This window comes from Trichomycterus rosablanca, chromosome 18 (genome assembly GCF_030014385.1).
Source record: "Trichomycterus rosablanca isolate fTriRos1 chromosome 18, fTriRos1.hap1, whole genome shotgun sequence".
Classification (NCBI taxonomy): Eukaryota; Metazoa; Chordata; class Actinopteri; order Siluriformes; family Trichomycteridae; genus Trichomycterus; species Trichomycterus rosablanca.
In genome coordinates this window covers 16,838,122-16,856,465 of record NC_086005.1, presented here as the reverse complement: position 1 = coordinate 16,856,465, position 18,344 = coordinate 16,838,122, and the positions used below count along the sequence as shown (strand labels likewise).

Genomic DNA, 18,344 nt, shown 5'->3' with positions numbered 1-18,344 from the left:
TCCAAAATATTGTTAAAAAAAAATTACCTAGAAGAGTTGAGGCGGTTATTGCCACCAGTGGGGGGTTGGGATGTTGCAAGTTTATATTAATGCCTTTAGGCTTGGAATCAGGGGTCCACATCAATTTGGGCCTATAGTAATTTTATCTAAATCCACACATCTTATCATAAATGCATTGACAGTTAAATAACTACTTTATCAAGAATTATATAACGAATTAAATAACGAGCTTCTGCAAGATGATTGGAGGATCAGTCGAAAGGCTGAATCCCGTTTTGATTGACAGCTGTCACTGGGAGCTTCAGTACCATCGCGGATTTTGCGAGTGAAGTCGGAAGACAAACTGCAACCCATTTCATGCCATTTTCTTGAAAACTAACAAAGGGGAGAATTTATACATTTATATATAAATAAATTGACAAATTTTATGATGTAAGCCGACAATGAGCTTCCCCTCTTTGTCGGCATTGTGCCGGTTTGAATATAGTAGTGCATTTACCTGTGAACTCTGGCGACCTCTGCTGGTTGATTAACACCTTAACTGTCCGAAAAAAAGCTGAAGGTTGGCACACGCCTTCTCCGACCGTGTGAACCACATAAACAATAAAGTTTCACTTAAAATGAGTCCATTCAGAATCATATTCATTAAACGAAAGTACATTTTTATTCATTAAACAAGCTCTGAAGCGAACTTTATTAAAACAATTTTATTTTAACGAGCTTTAAAAATAAGTAGGCTAGTGATAGTGACGTGAAAAAAATGTACACACTAATGTCAGTAACAGAAAAAAAGCTGTTTGCAATAACTTTTTGTAGCCAGGTAGACATTTATTGCTAATGCTAACAGTTGGCAAGATCTTTTAAGAATTTTATCATTTAGCAGCTTTTATCTGAACTGACTTACATTTATGACAGAATAAGCAATTGAGGGTTAGGACCCCGCTCAGGTATCCAAGTCTGGCAGCCTAGCATGAGGTTGCGCAAACCAGCATCCATCCACCTACCAATCCAGAACTTTAACTGCAGAGCTACTAATTCCCCCACCGCACTTTATTAGTTAATAGCTCTTTTCCCCCAAAATGTATTTGGCCTGACTGTTGTGCATATTTCAAAAAATGACTTTTGTGATATGATGGCAGGTAAGTTTCCCTTTCATGCAGATGTTTGTACAAGCAATGCTGCAAAATCTTCCTGCACATTTTTGCTGTAATATAAGGGTTTTGCTTTGCCTTTCTGGCCAGTAAACAAGAGTTTCTGGGTTTTCAGTCATCACCACCACTTTTTCCGTTGACTGCCATTTCTTAATGACATTTGAGGCAGAAAAAACAAGCAGGAAGAAGCTTTGATATTGCTTTTGTTGCTCTTTATCTCCTGTGAGGTTAATGAATTAGATTCTTTTTGAGATACTCTGACAGCTGCCCATACTCTGTCAGGAGTATTTTAAGGGATAGCACAAGGTTGTAAAGAATAAAAAAAATATGTGTTGTGGTTTGAAATTGTCATCAGCTTACACCTCTTCACCTGACTACATAATAGTTCCATCGAGTCAAGTAAAAACTAATTAGAAGTACACTGGTACATTAAATAAAACCACAAACGAATAAAATGACAAGAATGTAGGTTCAAAAAAGACCAATTATGGCATATTTCACATGAAGTTTAATTTTTTTAATCGTATAAGGATAGACTTACATAATAATTATAAAAATTACTTACAGAATTAAGTAACAGATTTTAAAATGTGTTTATACTTCTAAATGCAAAGAAAATGAACTATCTACAATGTTTAAAAAAAAAAAAGCGGTCCAAAAGAAGCCACTGAGCTATAAGTGAAGAGCATGAAATATATACACATATTTGTCAAATTGCACTGTTTTTTTTTTTTGTTTTTTTTTTTGAAAAAATGAATGAAAGAGCAACAGCATCTCAAAGGGATCATTTTTCTGCTTAACATCCTGCAGTTTAAAATGTGCTCTATGCAAAACAAAAGACAAAACTTTACTATCAAATGTACAAAGTTAAATCAGATATGTACTGTAAATACTACAAGTATCATCAGACACACAGCCATACACATATACAGTTCATAAGTAGAATCTTGACATTTTTAATTTTGTCTTATTCATGTAAGGCCTTTTTTCTTGATTACAGCTTTTATGATCCCTCAAACGCTGTGTAACACTTGTACCTTGCTCTTCAGTTGGCACTTTACATAAAAACACCAGTGCATTTGATCTGGAGCGTCGTAGAAAATAAAACACTCTTCTTTTAGAAATGGGTAGTAATAAAAACAAGATATTCACAATCAGCAACACAATAAGCTTTTCCAACAATAACAAAAGGAAAAGACAGGCACACATGCATCACACTGACGTACAATTACAACTTTAATCATAGCATGCAAAAAGAATGGCCTAGCGGTTGTATTTATTTTCTTTCTTTTTTTTTTATTTGTTTGAATTTCCAACGTCGACCGACATCAAACACGGTACAACACTACAGTAGGTAAGTGTAAAGTAAAGGCTGATCTGTCCAACTGAGTGTCCATTTGCATATTGACACATCTGTATGCCACTTAAAACAATCGCGCCAAACAAAAGCTATAGATGAATGTTAAGCTGCAACAGTTACTGAAGGTGCATAAGATTTTTTTTTTTTTTTACAGTTTTCCCAACTGTTTACAGATCATAGGGCTTTACTGGGCGGCGTTTTGCTGTGTCTTTTTTTAGCATTCATCAGGGCACAGAGTCAAACAAATATGACAATTTCCACAGTCTAGGGTTAAAATAAAGTCAGTTTGTGCAAAAATTGAGATCTAGCAGTTCTGTGCATAGCCACAGTGATGCATTCTCCTCAGAGAGAAAACAGCTTAAAAAAGGGAAGTGTGCTGCAGTAAACAAAAAGGCTCAAAGTAATGAAAAACACATGTGGCTGCAAGTGTGTGTATACTCTAAACGTTGTAACATTCCAGAGGAGGGGCCTCCTCAAATACTTCCATACATACAGAACTTTTGGAAAGGTACCAAAAAAAAAGACTTTTAATATGAGAAGCAGACCGTCGTTTACTGTGAGGCACATATCGTTAGACAAACTAAAAACTCTGAGAAGGCTAATTGTGTAAGAATCTAACCATGGGACCCATATTAGAATTGGTCACTAGCATTGAAATTAAATTAAAACAATTTACTTTGTGAAAAATAATGGAACAGGGCTGATTTCGCTTGCTTATTTAAATAAAAAATAACTACATATGTAGAGCATTTGGGTTTTTGAAGGACAATCCCAAAATCAAGGTGACACACCACAGATTAGCAATTATGCCGCTCCACCACCAGATGGCACCTATATAAAAATAGGTATACATTTTAACTTGAATTCTGGTAGTTTGTAAAAAAAAAATAGAAAATTATGTTCTAATTATATTTTTCTGTGTGTGTTAAAAGGCTAATCTTTACACAAGCTACACTGGTAGTTTGGGACATCCAATGCCATTGTGTTTTTAAATTGCATTTTCTTGTCCCTGTTGCACAGAAGGGTTGCCAAGCTTGTTGAGTGGCGTAATTTGTTTTAACAAAATATGTAATACTGAGACAAAACAAAAAATGTGTGCAGTTATTTATATATCTACAGTTTGAAAAATGAGCTGTGTCCTAAATTACATACTATTCTATTATAGTAGAATCCTAAGATAGCACTTTAATGGCTATTTTAATATGCAATGTGGAGTAGGCCAATATTAGCCAGGTGCTCAGAAAAGTATTTCCATTAATTTTTTTTATTTGATCTTACACTTCTGGTAGAAATATTCTTTTACCACTTGCTTCCCATAGCATTTTTAGGACTAATGTCATAACTTGCATTCAAGCTTTAATGCATCCAATTATTAAAACTTAAGCATCATTGCAGACTTGCACCTGTAGCTATAACCATGTCCATTTTGCTAAAACTTTAAAAATGTAAAAATTACAAGGGCATTCAGGTGGCCGGTATTTTAATATACTCTCAAGTTACAATTCTAAGTGGTGCTGTCGACCTGGCTGGGTGTCCAAAACAGGCACCCAGCAAGCGAAAAGATGCGGCCGGCGATTGTGTGCATGATGGAGGGGCACATAATACTCTCGGCCCTCCTTGACCAGCATGGGGTGGTACGAGGGGCACGTGAATTGTAAAGGGGAACTGGCAATGATTAGATTAAGAAATATGGAAAAAATTGCAAACTTCCAAAACTAAATCAATACCTTACACAAGGTTGAAAGAGTAGCATTACTAACCTTTTCAACCATGTATTACAAAAAACAACCTGGTGTAAGTATGGAGGCATAGTTACTACCACCACCTCCAACAATACTGCTACTATGGAGCCAAGAGTTAAACCGTATTTTCCTCCCAGCCATACTGTTGACCTTGCAGCTCTTAGAAATTTTCTATAATGCAAGTAAAAGCGCTGAATCCTTCGAAAACAGAAGAGCAAACATTACGGCTATTTATTTAATGCTGAATGTAACCTATTGCCCCAAGTGTCAAATACTTTAAAAAAAAAAACATTAATAAAAAAAAAATTAATAAAAAAAGCGCTTAGACCGAACTGTAGCATCAACGAAATATAAACACTCGCCCATTAATCAATATTCTATTCTCAGTTCACAGAATTAGAAGTGCTCCATGTAATCAATTATTCCAAATGCTCTACACATGAAGTGTGAATCCAAGAGCTGTAGTGAAGAAAACTGCTCTGGCTAGTAAAACTTTAAGACCATTTCCAAAGTTATCCACAAATGTCACTAAATACAAACTGCAAATACATTAAACAATACGAAGATATAGCTCAGCAATAAGTGAAAGATTTCACCAGCACTATGTAATGTCAGCCCAACAATGCTTGAGAATACCTCTGTAAATAGCTTTTAATATAGGAACTGAATTTCCCAAGTTGCAGTATATCTTTCCCAAATAAAAAAAAGAGGCAAGTGCTTCAAGATTTCAGATAGCATTAGTGCTTAAGATAATCGATTGATAAGCTGCATTTGCATTGAAGGAGTAATATATTGTTAAAAAAATACACAACAAAAAAAACAATGAAACAAAACAGGATGAAAGAAGCTGGTGAGCACACTATAAATACGAATCATCTAACAAACAGATGAGTAAAATTCGTAAAAAGTGTGGTTCAAAGATAGTAACTAAGCTGCTGTGTTTTAGCCTAGATTAAATCAACTTAACCGATATTCTGTCAGTCAACAAACCGTCTAATTTAAAACAGAGAACAATAGGCTGAATGGATTCATCTATTCACTAGTGGAAATCATGTTCACTTACTGCTAATCAACATGAATGAACAATACTAAAAGACAATACAAATATGTAGCTACTTTTGTTTAGGGAACATGTTGAACACAGCTATCCCCTTGATGTGCGAAAACAGGACACTTAACTAGTGGCAATCCAAGGCTCAGGTGAAGTATCCATCACAGCGTCTCCATACGATGGCGCAAAAGAAACGTTCCGTGAGGACTTTTGGCAGAGTTTATGGATCGTGTCCCAAGTCAATCGTATCCTCGGCTACATTGACTTACTCTCGCCCTCATTCGGCCACCTATGACGTTTTCACCAAGTCGTACACATAAATGTGAAAGTCGTCGTCGAACTTGATAAAATACACGGAGGGCTTGGCCTCCACCTGGTGGATTACCATGCCAGTCCGTTTGGAGCCATCCTCTTTGGCATACTCCACCTGCTTGCCCACCAGGCTGTCCACCACCTCTCCTGGTTCACGCTCTGCCGGAGGGGAGTCGTCTGGAAATGGGAACAAACAGGAAAGGCAAAACAGTTTAGAAAGATTTAAAAAAATGGCAGTTCAGTTCTGAATACAAAGCTCATCTTGAGGAGAGGTTAGTGCTCCTGGATTGGTAAGTCTTCATACACTGGCTATGTTTAAATGAAAAGACTTGTCAATCTTAATCATTTAATCCCAATATCAGATCACAAATAAGCTGTTTTATTATTTACTGTTATTTTTAATTATACTGTATTAATATTCCATAACAGATTGTACATAAAAAAACAAACAATATACAGTCAAGCCGGAAAGTCTGCACACCCCTTTCACCTTCTCCACATTTTATTACATTACAGACTCATTTTGAAATAGATTGAATTCATTTTTTGTCACAAAATTCTACACAAAATAGCTCACAATGACAAAGTGAAAGCAGGTTTTTAGACATTTGTGCTTATTTATTAAAAATCTAAATGTAAAATATCATATGTACATAAGTGTCCACACCCTTTGATATGACACCCAAAAGTGAGCTGAGGTGCATTTTGTTTTCACTGATCCTGCTTGAGATGTTTCTACAATTTAATTGGAGGCCACCTGTGGTAAACTCAACTGGACATGATTGGGAATTGCCAACACCTGCCTAAATAAGGTCCCACAGTTGACAGTGCACATCAGAGCAAACTCCAAACCATGGGGTCAAAGGAATTATCTGCAGACCTCAGAAAAGGCATAGATCTGGAGAAGGGTACAGAAAAGTTGCTGCAACTTTACAGGTCCCAAAGAGCACAGTAGCCACCATCATTCGTAAATGGAGTTTGGAACCACCAAAAATCTTCCTAGACCTGGAAGATGAGTGATCAGAGAAGACGGGTCTTGGCCAGGGAGGTGAGGAGGAACCCGAGGGTCACTCTGACAGAGCTCCAGCATATCCTTGTGGAGATGGGAGAACCTATCAGAAGATCAACCATCCAGGCAGCACTTCACAAATCACGACTTTATGGTAGCGTGGCCAGAAGGCACATGACAGCCCACTTGGAGTTTGCCAAAAGGCCCTAGAGCAGGGGTTTTCAACCTTTTTAGGCGAAACAGCGCTCAGTCGCGTATAACAAGCGCTGCTTTCGCCACGGCCCCCTCCCCTTGGTGAACCACGGCTTAAGCGCGTGGACCTCAGACTGGGGCGAAGGTTTACCTTCCAACATGACAATGACCCGAAGCACACAGCCAAGAGAACAAAGGAGTGGCTTCGGAGAAAGTCTGTGAATGTCTTTGAGAGGCCCAGCCAGAGCCCAGACCTGAATCCAATCGAACATCTGTGGAAGGAGCTGAAAATGGCTGTGTAACGACGCTCTCCATCCAACCTGACGGAGCTTGCAAGGATATGCCAAGAGGAATGGGCAAACATGTCCAGAAACAAGTGTGCCAAGCTCGTAGCTTCTTTCCAAAGACGTCTTGAAGCTGTTATTGCAGCCAAAGGTGCTTCAACCAAGTATTAGGCTAAGGGTGTGTACAGATATGTACGGAATTATTGGCGATTGTGTGTAGATGTTTGAGGCAAAAAAAGAACTCAATCTAGTATAGAATGTGTCTGTAATGTAATAAAACCTGGAGAAGGTGAAAGTGGTGCAGACTTTCCGGCTTGACTGTACATATGTATTATGAGCCCACATTTTTAATACAAGGGTTCTTTAAAAGGTTTTCGCACTTTTTTTTTTTAGCTCTAAAAAAAGAAAAGAAATTACATCACTTTTCTACCTTCACCTTCCGATGCATTTTTCCCAGCACCGTACCAACTTTTAATGCCATCAGCAAAAAATGTTTTTGGTTGAGCGTGTAGCCACTGATGCACCGCTGCTTTCACATCATCCATCCAAAAAGGTGGAAATCAGTTTGTGCTAAAGTCTCTCGGACACGACCCATTACTACTTCTCCCGGCCTCACCGTTTCACTGATCTCACATTTTAAGCACTGTTAAGGTGATCTATTTATTACAAGTGAGGTGAACTGGAGATACAAAATTGTCCATGACTGTGTATGACAATAAAACTTGTGAACTGATCAATCTTGTGTAACGAATAACTACCGTTTCTGTCATGAATGTAACCAAAGTGTGTAAAACATGACGTTGAAATCCTAATAAATAAATAAATACATAAATAAGTAGCTTTTAGCCCCAAAGCCCGATAATGCTTGTGGCACTGGCGTCAAACCACAGGTAAGTCAGTAAACAGTCTTTTACTAAGAACATCTTTGGCTAAGATAGCAATTAATTAGGCTGGAGCAGTTTGAAATTAGTAGTACTGTTCAGAAATACACAGTGTGACGTCACTTTTGGCCATTAAGCATCTTGTTTTATTAAAATAGACTACAAATAAAGCTGAACAAATGCAAAAATTACTCTCCGCTTATGACCTTAAAGCTTGGGCAAGAAAACCAATCCCATCCAGAAGAAGTAAATAATTTCAATGTGCACTGTGGCCTGGAAACCAGGACATAAAACAGACTTACTCGAGTCTGGCATGATCCTCAAGTCTCCATCTTTGTAGTCGTCGAGCAGCTGATACATGTATAGTACCGGGTCCTTTTCATAAGTGATATAAAACCACGTGGTCATGATTGGTGCTCGGGCTAGTACCATTCCCCGCCACTCGTCCTTTGAGCCTTCTTCTGTCTCGAACATGTGCTCGACTGCCTTGCCTATCATCGTGTCTGCCAGGTGGGCATCGCTGATGCGCGTGGAAGCTGGAGCAAAAAATTAGAACAGGGCATGAACATTGACCTCAGTCCACAAAATCATCATCACAGATCAAAAGCGTTTAGACATTTTTTATCAGTAGTACAAGCTCAAAGTAATTTTACTTTGAAACGTCTAGCATTAGTGTAGATGACAATTTTAAAGCCCCAATTTTGGGTTTCCTCAATCATTGCAACATAAATGACTGTGATGCTTGCCAGCTAAAAGAAAGCTAACTGGCTAGTATTAGATTTTTATAATTTCGTGGCATTAAATCATTAACCTTTTATTATGACATTCCTGTCTCTGGTGCTTGAGTGGCGCAGTGGTCTATTACTCTAGCTCACCACCACTGAGATCTGAGTTTGAATCTCATTATGTCATAATAAAATGTTAATGATGCCCAGCAAATGCGTTGTGCCCAGCGATGATGCTTGGCAAAAATCTGACAAAAAAAATAACAACAAGGCCTACCTACACGGTCCGGCAGGACTTCCAGTCCCTGAACTCGCTCGTCTTTGTGCAGCTCCAGGCCATACACGCAGTCAAACCCATCATACTTGATCAGATAGAGGGACGGGTTGACTGGAACTTGGTCTAATACTGTGCCCTTCCACTGCGACGCTGCTCCGCTGCCCTCCTTCCAGATATGCTGAATGCGGCAGCCGACGATATTTCGGCGGGGTTGGGACACTTTGGTGGGCCCAACGGTGGTCTTGTGTTTTCTGCAGAAATACACATCTCTCAATTCCATTTGTATTTTTGTCAATAGAACTGGACAGAGGTTATAATGCTGGTAGCGTTTTGCCTTTTATCAGTCAGGCTGTTGTGTAAACCTATATTCATTACAACCTTGAGCGACTCTGTTGGTAGTCAAAACAACTGAATAATGCCAATAAAACAATAAAATATTTTAGTATGGCACCTGATTTCTGCAACACTGACGGCCAACACACACACACGCACACAATCTATAGAGACTCAAAGCTGTTCTTACATTCAGCAATGGCCTTAAACCAGCTTCTCTTGACCTGGGTACTGACCAACAATCAAGTTACACAACTTGTTATGAAAATGCAGAGTATTAGCTGCCTCGTTCTTTGTAAAAATTGTTGAATTTCTTTTCTCTGGCATATGGCTAGCATAAACCATGCAATGCATTTCAAAAGTGTTGCATGAAGCACAAAAAGTAGCATGAAGTGGTTGTGTTCAATGTCTCAGGTTTCCCAATGATAGTACGTCACATTTAACGCACCCCCTTTTTAGTGTGTGTGTTGCAGAGTGTACATTTTTAATACATTTCAGACTGGGGTGACTAAAGAGTTTGCATAATTTTGAAAAGTGTCATGACTAAAAAAATCTTGAGAAACGCTTCCCTAAACAATGATCAACTGAAACTAAAAACTGGCAGAATCTATTGTTATCTAATTTCAAAAACTCACTTGTGGGAATTCTTTTTCTTCATCATATTTGCAGAGACTCCAGGAGGTCCTTAAATTAAAGAAGTACGCAAAGTCAGCAATTTCGTATTTTGAAAGCACTCTTAGCAGAATAGCAGGCTGTTTAAAAAAATATTTTACCTGCATCAGCTCTGGATCGCTGGGATGCGTTCTTCCCGAATGGGGTCTTCATTCATCTGCATGTAGGGGAGCAGCCTCGCTGCCGGACTAGGGTGAAAATATCAACTTCAACCTTTCAAATGAAGTAATGTGGGTGAAGTCTTTAAACTGATGGTAGGAAAATGAATGGAATATTATCCAGTTAGGATGGGTGATTCTTGCATTAACAGCAGCCCACTTGGGGCTCTGTCAGCAGATGGCTCTCCAGTCTTTACTATTGGGTAAGGTTTTAAAACCTAGAAAGAAAAAAAACAAGAGGCAAATTTACTATTTCTGATCACGGATGAATCCTGAAAGACACCTGAGGTTGGATATCAGTGCTACTTTTCATATGGTAAGCAAATGTGTTGACTAAAACCCACAAAGTCAAATTAAGCTTCATTTGAGCTACAGAGAATTTATCCAAGATTTTCAGCCATAAATCAGCCTAAAAGATGCCTCACAGAATGCATCATGAAAAACAGAAAGCATTTACAATGTCAATATGATTATCACTATAATCCAGACATATGGGTGCTGTATGTATGAGGGGTGTGTACATATAATGATGCTAAGCAACCACTTTCATTTTATTTCATCAACTGCTTTATCCTGGTCAGAGTTAAAAGATCTTGCAAAATAAAAAGAAATCTATGAACAGTTCAGAAAGTATTCAAACCCTTTGATGTTTTCAGTACACTTTGTATTAAGGCTTTGATTTGGCATTTACACCAATCAATCTACAATTAATCAACCATGATGACGAGAATTTGATTTGAGACACACGTTTGTGAACCCTTGCAAAAACACAGCACTATACTAGATTAGGTCTGATCAAACATTTTCCCTCTAAAACTGTATCTTACTATTACCTTAAGCATGCTGTAAATTGGAGAAAACAAAAATCAGTTAAACTTACTAGGGATGCACCGATCCAACTTTTTCAGTTCTGATACCGATCCGATACATATACTTTGCATATCGGTCGATACCCGATACCGATCCGATACCATTGTTAAATTAATAAACCGTATACTTTATCATGTGGGAAAGACTTAAGGCATCAGGATTGACTTAAACATTACTAAGTTTGCAAAACAAAATATAATTAACACAGATATAAATGTACTGAACTGCTATTTATTTGTCAATAAAATAATCAACAATTGTGCAGGACCTTGGCACAGCATTCAAATTCTAAATAAAAAAGTTAAAATATTTTCTTAAATATTTCTTCTTAAAATACTTTAAAATAAATTAAATGTATCAGCTGAAACTGAAGTAGTTACACAAACAGTAATCAATCTTATTTTTTAAATATGTAGTGTAAACAGTAATTCAAAATAAAATCTAGCAGCGGAAGAACCCGAGAATAAACAAATACCTTGGTACAATACAATCAGTAATCAAACACTGTAAACAAGCAAACATCTAGTGCAATTCAACATAAAGGTTGTGTTGGAGAAGCTAGCGATCTCTCTACATATACAGCATTTTACGTCATCCTGTGCGCACTCCCGATAAGGAGACTGTTAGAAATCCTAGATGCCTTAAATTCCTCACTTCTGAGGCATCTTAATATTTCAATGTTATTTTGGCTCAAGAACGAGTGAGCATCCGACCCTGCCTTAGTGATCAAGGCAATCCCAGAATTCATTGCGGGTCGGATGCTCTTCTCTCACAGAAAAATAAACATGGCTGACAGGGCGGAGAAACGAATGGAGTTATTTTCAAACGTAAATAAAATATTACTGATTTTTAACCTGTATAAACTTGTACCGAGTGTTTTTATTTGCAAGTTCGAGCTTGTCAGGAAATGTAACCGTTATCGGTACATGAAGGGAGGTGTTATATTGACGTTAGCGTGCTGTGCTACCTCAATTCATTGGTTTTAATGGCAAGATGCTAAATGCTAAACCCGACGGAAGCGTTGTCTAAGTAGCGCGTTCGAATAATATTGACTTATTAGAATCCTCTCTACTGAGGAAGCGTATCGGCCCCATGGATCGGCCTAATTATCCGATACCCGATCTATCTCATTTTGGTAATATCGGGACTGATATCCGATCTTAATATCGGATCGGTGCATCCCTAAAACTTACACAGCTAAAACTAGATTTCTTGATACAACGCTTCTTAAAAAGAGCTTTTTAAAAAATTATTACCGGTATTCTATTTCTGCATTTTTAGTTGTATCCAAATACCCAGATTTATCGTGGAGGATGATGACACAGCCCCTTGTCCTACCCCTTGTTCAGATTATTTTTTTCTAATTAAATGTACACATATGATAAATAAAATATGCAACATTGTGACCTTAGCCCCAGTCTTTAGTAACCTACGCATAATCACAACCAAGGATGATGAAATATGTGCACCAGTACCAGTTGCTGAGCAACCAGTGATTTCTAATTATAAAAAGTCTGCACAAAAGCATTATAAAAATAATAAAGCACAAAGAGATAAAGAGTGGGATGTTTTACGGGAAAAAGTACATCTACACTCAAGAAGGAGAGAGTCCAAACCACCAGGCCATGGGTTGTTTGGTACCAGACCTCAATAATGCAGCAGTGAGAGCTTTAGTCTTCCAGCAGAAGGCAAACCATATTTCCAAATATAAGTTACTTATATAAATATAAGTGTCGCTCCATCACTGTCAATATAGAAGTAAATCAACACAACACCCATAAAATTTGACTGTATCGTCCACAATTACCAGCAAATCTTCATTCGTTATCATGGTCAGTGCAGCATTTCATACCATCCATTTTTTTTACCTGACTTTAGACGCACATACACACATACAGTCAAAAATATTTTTTAAAAATTAAACCCAAATGTCAAAGAAAAAAAAATTACTAAGAACTGCATTTTACCTTACATTGTTACCTACATACATCATATGACCTAATTATTTGGTTCAGGTGACATACCCATTATATAGCCAAGTGACAATTTCAAGCACAAATTAGCCCAATTCCTAAAGAATGGACACAGAAGCACTAAATTGGACAATCCTTGTTTGCATAACATTATCTTGCATGTTATGCACATCAACTAGGGTGCAATAAGAATTTTGTCTCTACAACATATGGGGTAAGAGATATGGACCTCAAAATTTAGTAGTATGTTATAGTGCCACCATTAGGCCAATCGGGCTGAGCTTGAATGCCTGAGTGGAAGGGGGGGTTAAGACTACTACCTGTTGACTCATGTCAGTTTTGGTCTGTGCACTTCGTTTGATCAAAGGAAAATAATAATGATGAGAAGAAAAAGAAGAAATCATAGCAAAAACTAAAGGCATCCAAGCATCTAATTATCTATATAAAAGGGAGGCCTTATATTAATGTTCATGGGTTTAAAATAAAAAGTCCAGAACGGGATCATATTTTAAACAGCTAAACATTAGAGATGTCACCTAATGGCTACTCCTGACTGTGAATAAAAATGAGTAGGGAAACTCCTTTGATCTGCCAAATGACATTGCATGGGCCATAGCTTATTAGGATGCAGGAAGCTAGCCATCCTCATCCCAGATCAGTGACAACACAACAGGAGATTTGCATTGTTCTAACTTTGAAAATGAAAAGAAAAAAAGCAATACAGCTGGGTTTAATAACATGATATTGCTACTAGGTTGCTCAGCTTTAACCCAGGTTTATTACAAAATCCATTATATTTATTAGCTGCTATAGTAACAAGTTGTGATGTGTGGCTATTAGGTATTAGGCTAAATTAAAGAATGCTGGAATGACAAATTCTTTTTTTAAATTTTTTATTTTGCCACAGCAAATCTGGTCCACATACCAGACTTTCTTTCCAGGCTTTTCTGTCCTGGCCATCCCCCAGACAATAGCCAATCATTTCCGTGCAGACACCCAACAGACGAAACAACAATCAATTACAAGATAACTAATTTAATTATCTGTTATGAAAACAAAGACACCGTGGTACTGATGCAAAGCACCAGTGTGACTCCTCCCAGCACACAACAAAACAGTATCCAATAGCTCCCCCTTGTGGGGAAACTTTAACCTGCTAAACATAAGTAAATAAGTGAGTTACACATCAGGTCCACAGTGTGCTTTGCATCTAAAAGGGACCGAAAACTGTCATGTTCTTAATAAACTGCAAAGAATAAAGAACTCAGTTTGGATGAATGAATGAACTAGCTATGGATTATAGTATGCAAACTACCGACCTTGTTCCACATATCAGTTCAGGCACAAAAAAATTACTACACAAGCTCTTGTGAAAAAGCAAGCTAGTAAAAATGACCTCTATACAGTGATAAATGGATAAGTTCAAACTAAGTAGTGGTAATCAATAATAGACCTTACAGCTCAGCTATTAAGGACAACAATGTCCAAGATGAATTCATTTAATTAGTAAAAAAATGTTCCTTCCTGATTTTTAAGTGTGTGTGCATTAAATAAAAAACAACAATCAACATAAATGAGTCCTGGCAGGTGTGGACTAAAGTATTAAATTGCTGCACCACCCGAACACTTAAGAATTAAATTTTCTCACCAGTAATTACAGCATCGTGGTGGTTTGTAAATGTCCTTATTACTGTGTTTCTGACAAGACAAGCAAAATCTCATGCCCACTAATTCAGTCATGCCCCCTAATTAAACTCTACTGCATCATACAGCTGCACCACATTCCAGTAGAAGAATCCACACAAGAAACATTTTAAGACTCGGCCTTGACACGATCTCACTTTCATTTGGACTGCATTTTCCTAATGCAAAGTCAACATCAGCCCCAGGCTCAACATCAATGCTAGCAAGGAGGACCCTAGACTAGCACACACCCCCTCCAACACTATTTCTTTAGCCAGTGGAAGTCTCCTACTGCAAGATGTAACATTTCCTCTGCTACTCGTGCTGGTGCCTCAGCAAAACAGGAGTCGCTGGTGCATTGACAATGAAGAGCAATGACCCCATCCTGCATTCCCTCCCTTATACAAGACTGACCAGTTGTGACAGTAGAGTGCCTGACCAGGCTGCTGGCACCACTGAAACCCAAGTCTAAACAGGTGTGGGCTAATGTAATAGTCTGAGGCCTAGGTTATTTATCGGCTTGTCTCGGACTCAACAAAGGTAGTCTAAACTTCAGACTTATTATCACAGAAATAACACATACAACACTATACAAACCCGTAGTAAATGCAACCACAAAATGGTAAAACTGCAAGAGAAATTGAACCACCAAAACAATACCACCAAAACACAAAATGCTGTTTTTTTTACTTTAACAAGACAAGAACCAGTTAGTAAAGTATGCATTTAAAGAAATATTGAACTATCTGACTACTAAATACAACACTATGATTGGTGTTCATGTGTGCACAGTCCCAAAAGCTATCGGTACAAAATACCATCAATTGTCATACATCAGATAATTTACTTGGAAATGAACAAACATGCTTCTGTTATGTTTGCCTAAAAATTAACTTCTGTAAAAAGGGCTCAGTAATATACAAATAAAAAACTAAATAATCGCAGAGTAATAAAAATACAGCAGAAATGACAGAACTACCAAAACACCAACAATAAAAAAAAAAAACTACCAGTGGTTACTTACCCTAAAACCTGACACACCACTAGTTCGTTAAGTCTGGGTTTATAGAAAAATTTACGTTTCTGACCAGTAAACAACATTGTGGTGGCTTTTGTAGCTAGTTTATTTTTGATGGCACTTAACAACAATACTATTTGTTTACCAGCTATTTTCAAATCAGAATTCGGTCATTTTGGCCTCAGAAGTGGGTGTTTCAAGATTTATGGTTATGGTTATCTAGCCATACGTTTTTAAAGGTGTAGAAACTAACTTCAGATTTACGTTAAGGCAGTTGTAGCCTTGTGGTTAAGGTACTGGATTAGCAATCATAAGGTCGCTGGTTCAAGCTGCTGTTGGGCCCTTAAGTAAGGCCCTTAACACTCAACTGCTCAGACTGTATACTGTCCCAGTACTGCAAGTCGCTTTGGATAGTCATCTGCTAAATACCATAAATGTCAAAATGTCCACTTTTGTCCTGCAAATCCCAAACTCCTGCATTCTCAACCTGGAAATCTGAAAGTCTTTTTATCTATACAGATAAATAGTTAATTATTATATAACAGATATAGTCTATTTATAATTCAATGATTTGATCATGTAAAGGAATATAAGCACGTAACAGACTATCTGTTAACCTGTTTCTTGTTCATTAGAATTGTTCAAATTACACAGTGCAACCAAACTGTTTTGTTTCTGAATTGGGTAAATAATCGTGGTTTTAATATAAACCAAAACAATCGTGATAATCAGTATCGACAGTATCATCTATCGTGCAACTGTAAGCTGCATGAAAGGTAGTAGGCGTTTCAAATCTTATACTAGCATACTATATAGTAGGCCCAATTAGCACAACATTAATCGTCACACCATTAATTAATTTACATAGTATTTAGTATGTGTTTTGAAACGTTGCCAGAAACTGGTTGCCAGAATGCCGAGCTGTCACTGGCTGGCTAAATATACGCCGAGTTTTTACCTCAGCTAACCTTTATTGACTGCAGAGGTCGTAATTATACCTAAAAACGATGCATTTCTTTTCAAAAAGCTATCAAACATAAACCTAAAATGCCAGACGTTAGCCAGCTAGCTATGCAAGCAGTTAGCGATGTCAGCCATATTTGCTTGGCTATTATTTACAATCCGCGAACAAAGGAGGGACTGTAAAAATCTGCCCGCCTGACAAACATTTCAAATAAAAACACAAAAATGTCTTTAGACCAAAATGCTTCACAGTCTTACGGTACTACAGGAAAGCATATTGCAGCTGTTTCACGCATCAAACGAAGCAATGACCGTGTTCAGTGTTGGTTTCATTTCTGCTTACCGCGTTTTTAATGTGAATTTATAGAATGCTACGGAAAAATTCCTCACGTCTGCTTCTCTTAATCCTCCGTTCAGATGAGCTCAACTGCGGCCGACACGTCCCCCTCCTCCCGCCTGTCTGCCATATACTGCTGCAAGACTAGAGACAGGCTGTGTTCCAATCCGCACACTACTTCCCTAAACAGTACGCTTAAACAGTAATACTGGCGTTTATTTTTTGCAATATTTTGTGTTACTATTCAGTGTACTTCAGTGTATGATGAAACACAGCCAGTCTGGCGCACCAAAACTGGTTTTCCTGCAAAAGCCTGGGCTCTTATACATTTACATCGTTTTCTCTCCTCTGTTCTAACTTCAGGCCGAAAAGATTTGGCGACACTGCGACAGAAATCTTGTGAATAATGCTCGAATGGTTTCATTTACGTTCTACACACGTTTGTTAACAAAAATGACATTTAAAGTTTGGACCGCGCTGGTAATTTGTCTTCGGTTGGGTTTTCACGCCCACCTCAACAGCACAGAATTCTTTGGATGGGTTCCACTTACAAAAATGGCATGTTGTATTACGGCTGGAGCGTTTCTGAGGTGAAAGGAAAAGGTTATGAATATGACAGAATCAACAAAGCGTTATCGTAGACTCAAGAAATTGTTCTGTTTGTTTTGCAGACCTGATGTAAGTTACCATAAGAGTAAAATGCAGCAGGATTTGATCAAATAACCACCTCATCCTCACATAATGTTTTGGCCTTGTGAATATATTGTACTTAGACTTAGTCCAAGTCTCAGATGTTGGTCACAAAAGATGCTGTGTACGATTTTATTCAAGACACGCTATTGTTTTCATAATTTATTTATTACTTTTTCTTTATCTACTTTATCCATTGCACCCACTGTTTCTTCAAAATGCATGCACTGTTTCTTTAACACATTTAATAAAAATACTTTTTTTTTTTTTGCAAAGAACTAGTCACAGGACCTATATTGAATTAAACAAATCCATGTTGACTTCTAAATTAGCTGGATAGATTAAATAGACACAAAACACCTTTATCTGGATTTTTTCTTGTTGATGATTTTAGGAACAATATAATGCAATTTTTAAAGCTTTGTTATTACACAGCCTTTTCTAAAATGAAAAATAGCCAAATGTGACTATTTCCTTTTCTAGAAAACTTCAGCTTGTGCAGATGCCGTCATTTCTGCCTGTAGATGCAGTGCAGATGCATTTCTCTTTATGAGTGTGTAATTAACAGTGAGGCATATGTAGCTGCTTGTGCTCCTGGGGTTTGAATCTCAGCAGTGTTATTGGCTGGTTGGGTGTCTACATAGACATGATCTATTTTTTTTT

General features: G+C 37.7%; 1 protein-coding gene across 3 annotated transcripts; it reads right to left on the bottom strand.

Annotated features, from left to right (window-relative positions):
* Positions 1 to 5,092: 5,092 nt before the first annotated feature.
* On the bottom strand, positions 5,093 to 17,098 carry LOC134332408 (spindlin-Z). Of its 3 annotated transcripts, none has more exons than XM_063014046.1 (6): positions 16,998 to 17,098; positions 10,091 to 10,365; positions 9,953 to 10,001; positions 8,985 to 9,235; positions 8,285 to 8,518; positions 5,093 to 5,793 (listed from the first exon to the last, which is right to left on the bottom strand). In XM_063014046.1, exons 2-6 carry the CDS (start codon positions 10,140 to 10,142, stop codon positions 5,594 to 5,596), a joined length of 786 nt encoding a protein of 261 aa, XP_062870116.1. In that variant the 5' UTR covers positions 10,143 to 10,365; positions 16,998 to 17,098; the 3' UTR covers positions 5,093 to 5,593. The 3 variants fall into 3 exon arrangements, with proteins under 3 accessions (XP_062870116.1, XP_062870117.1, XP_062870118.1); XM_063014047.1 differs by lacking the exon at positions 16,998 to 17,098 and adding an exon at positions 16,913 to 16,959; XM_063014048.1 differs by lacking the exon at positions 16,998 to 17,098 and adding an exon at positions 16,690 to 16,754.
* Between the last annotated feature and the right edge of the window lie 1,246 nt (positions 17,099 to 18,344).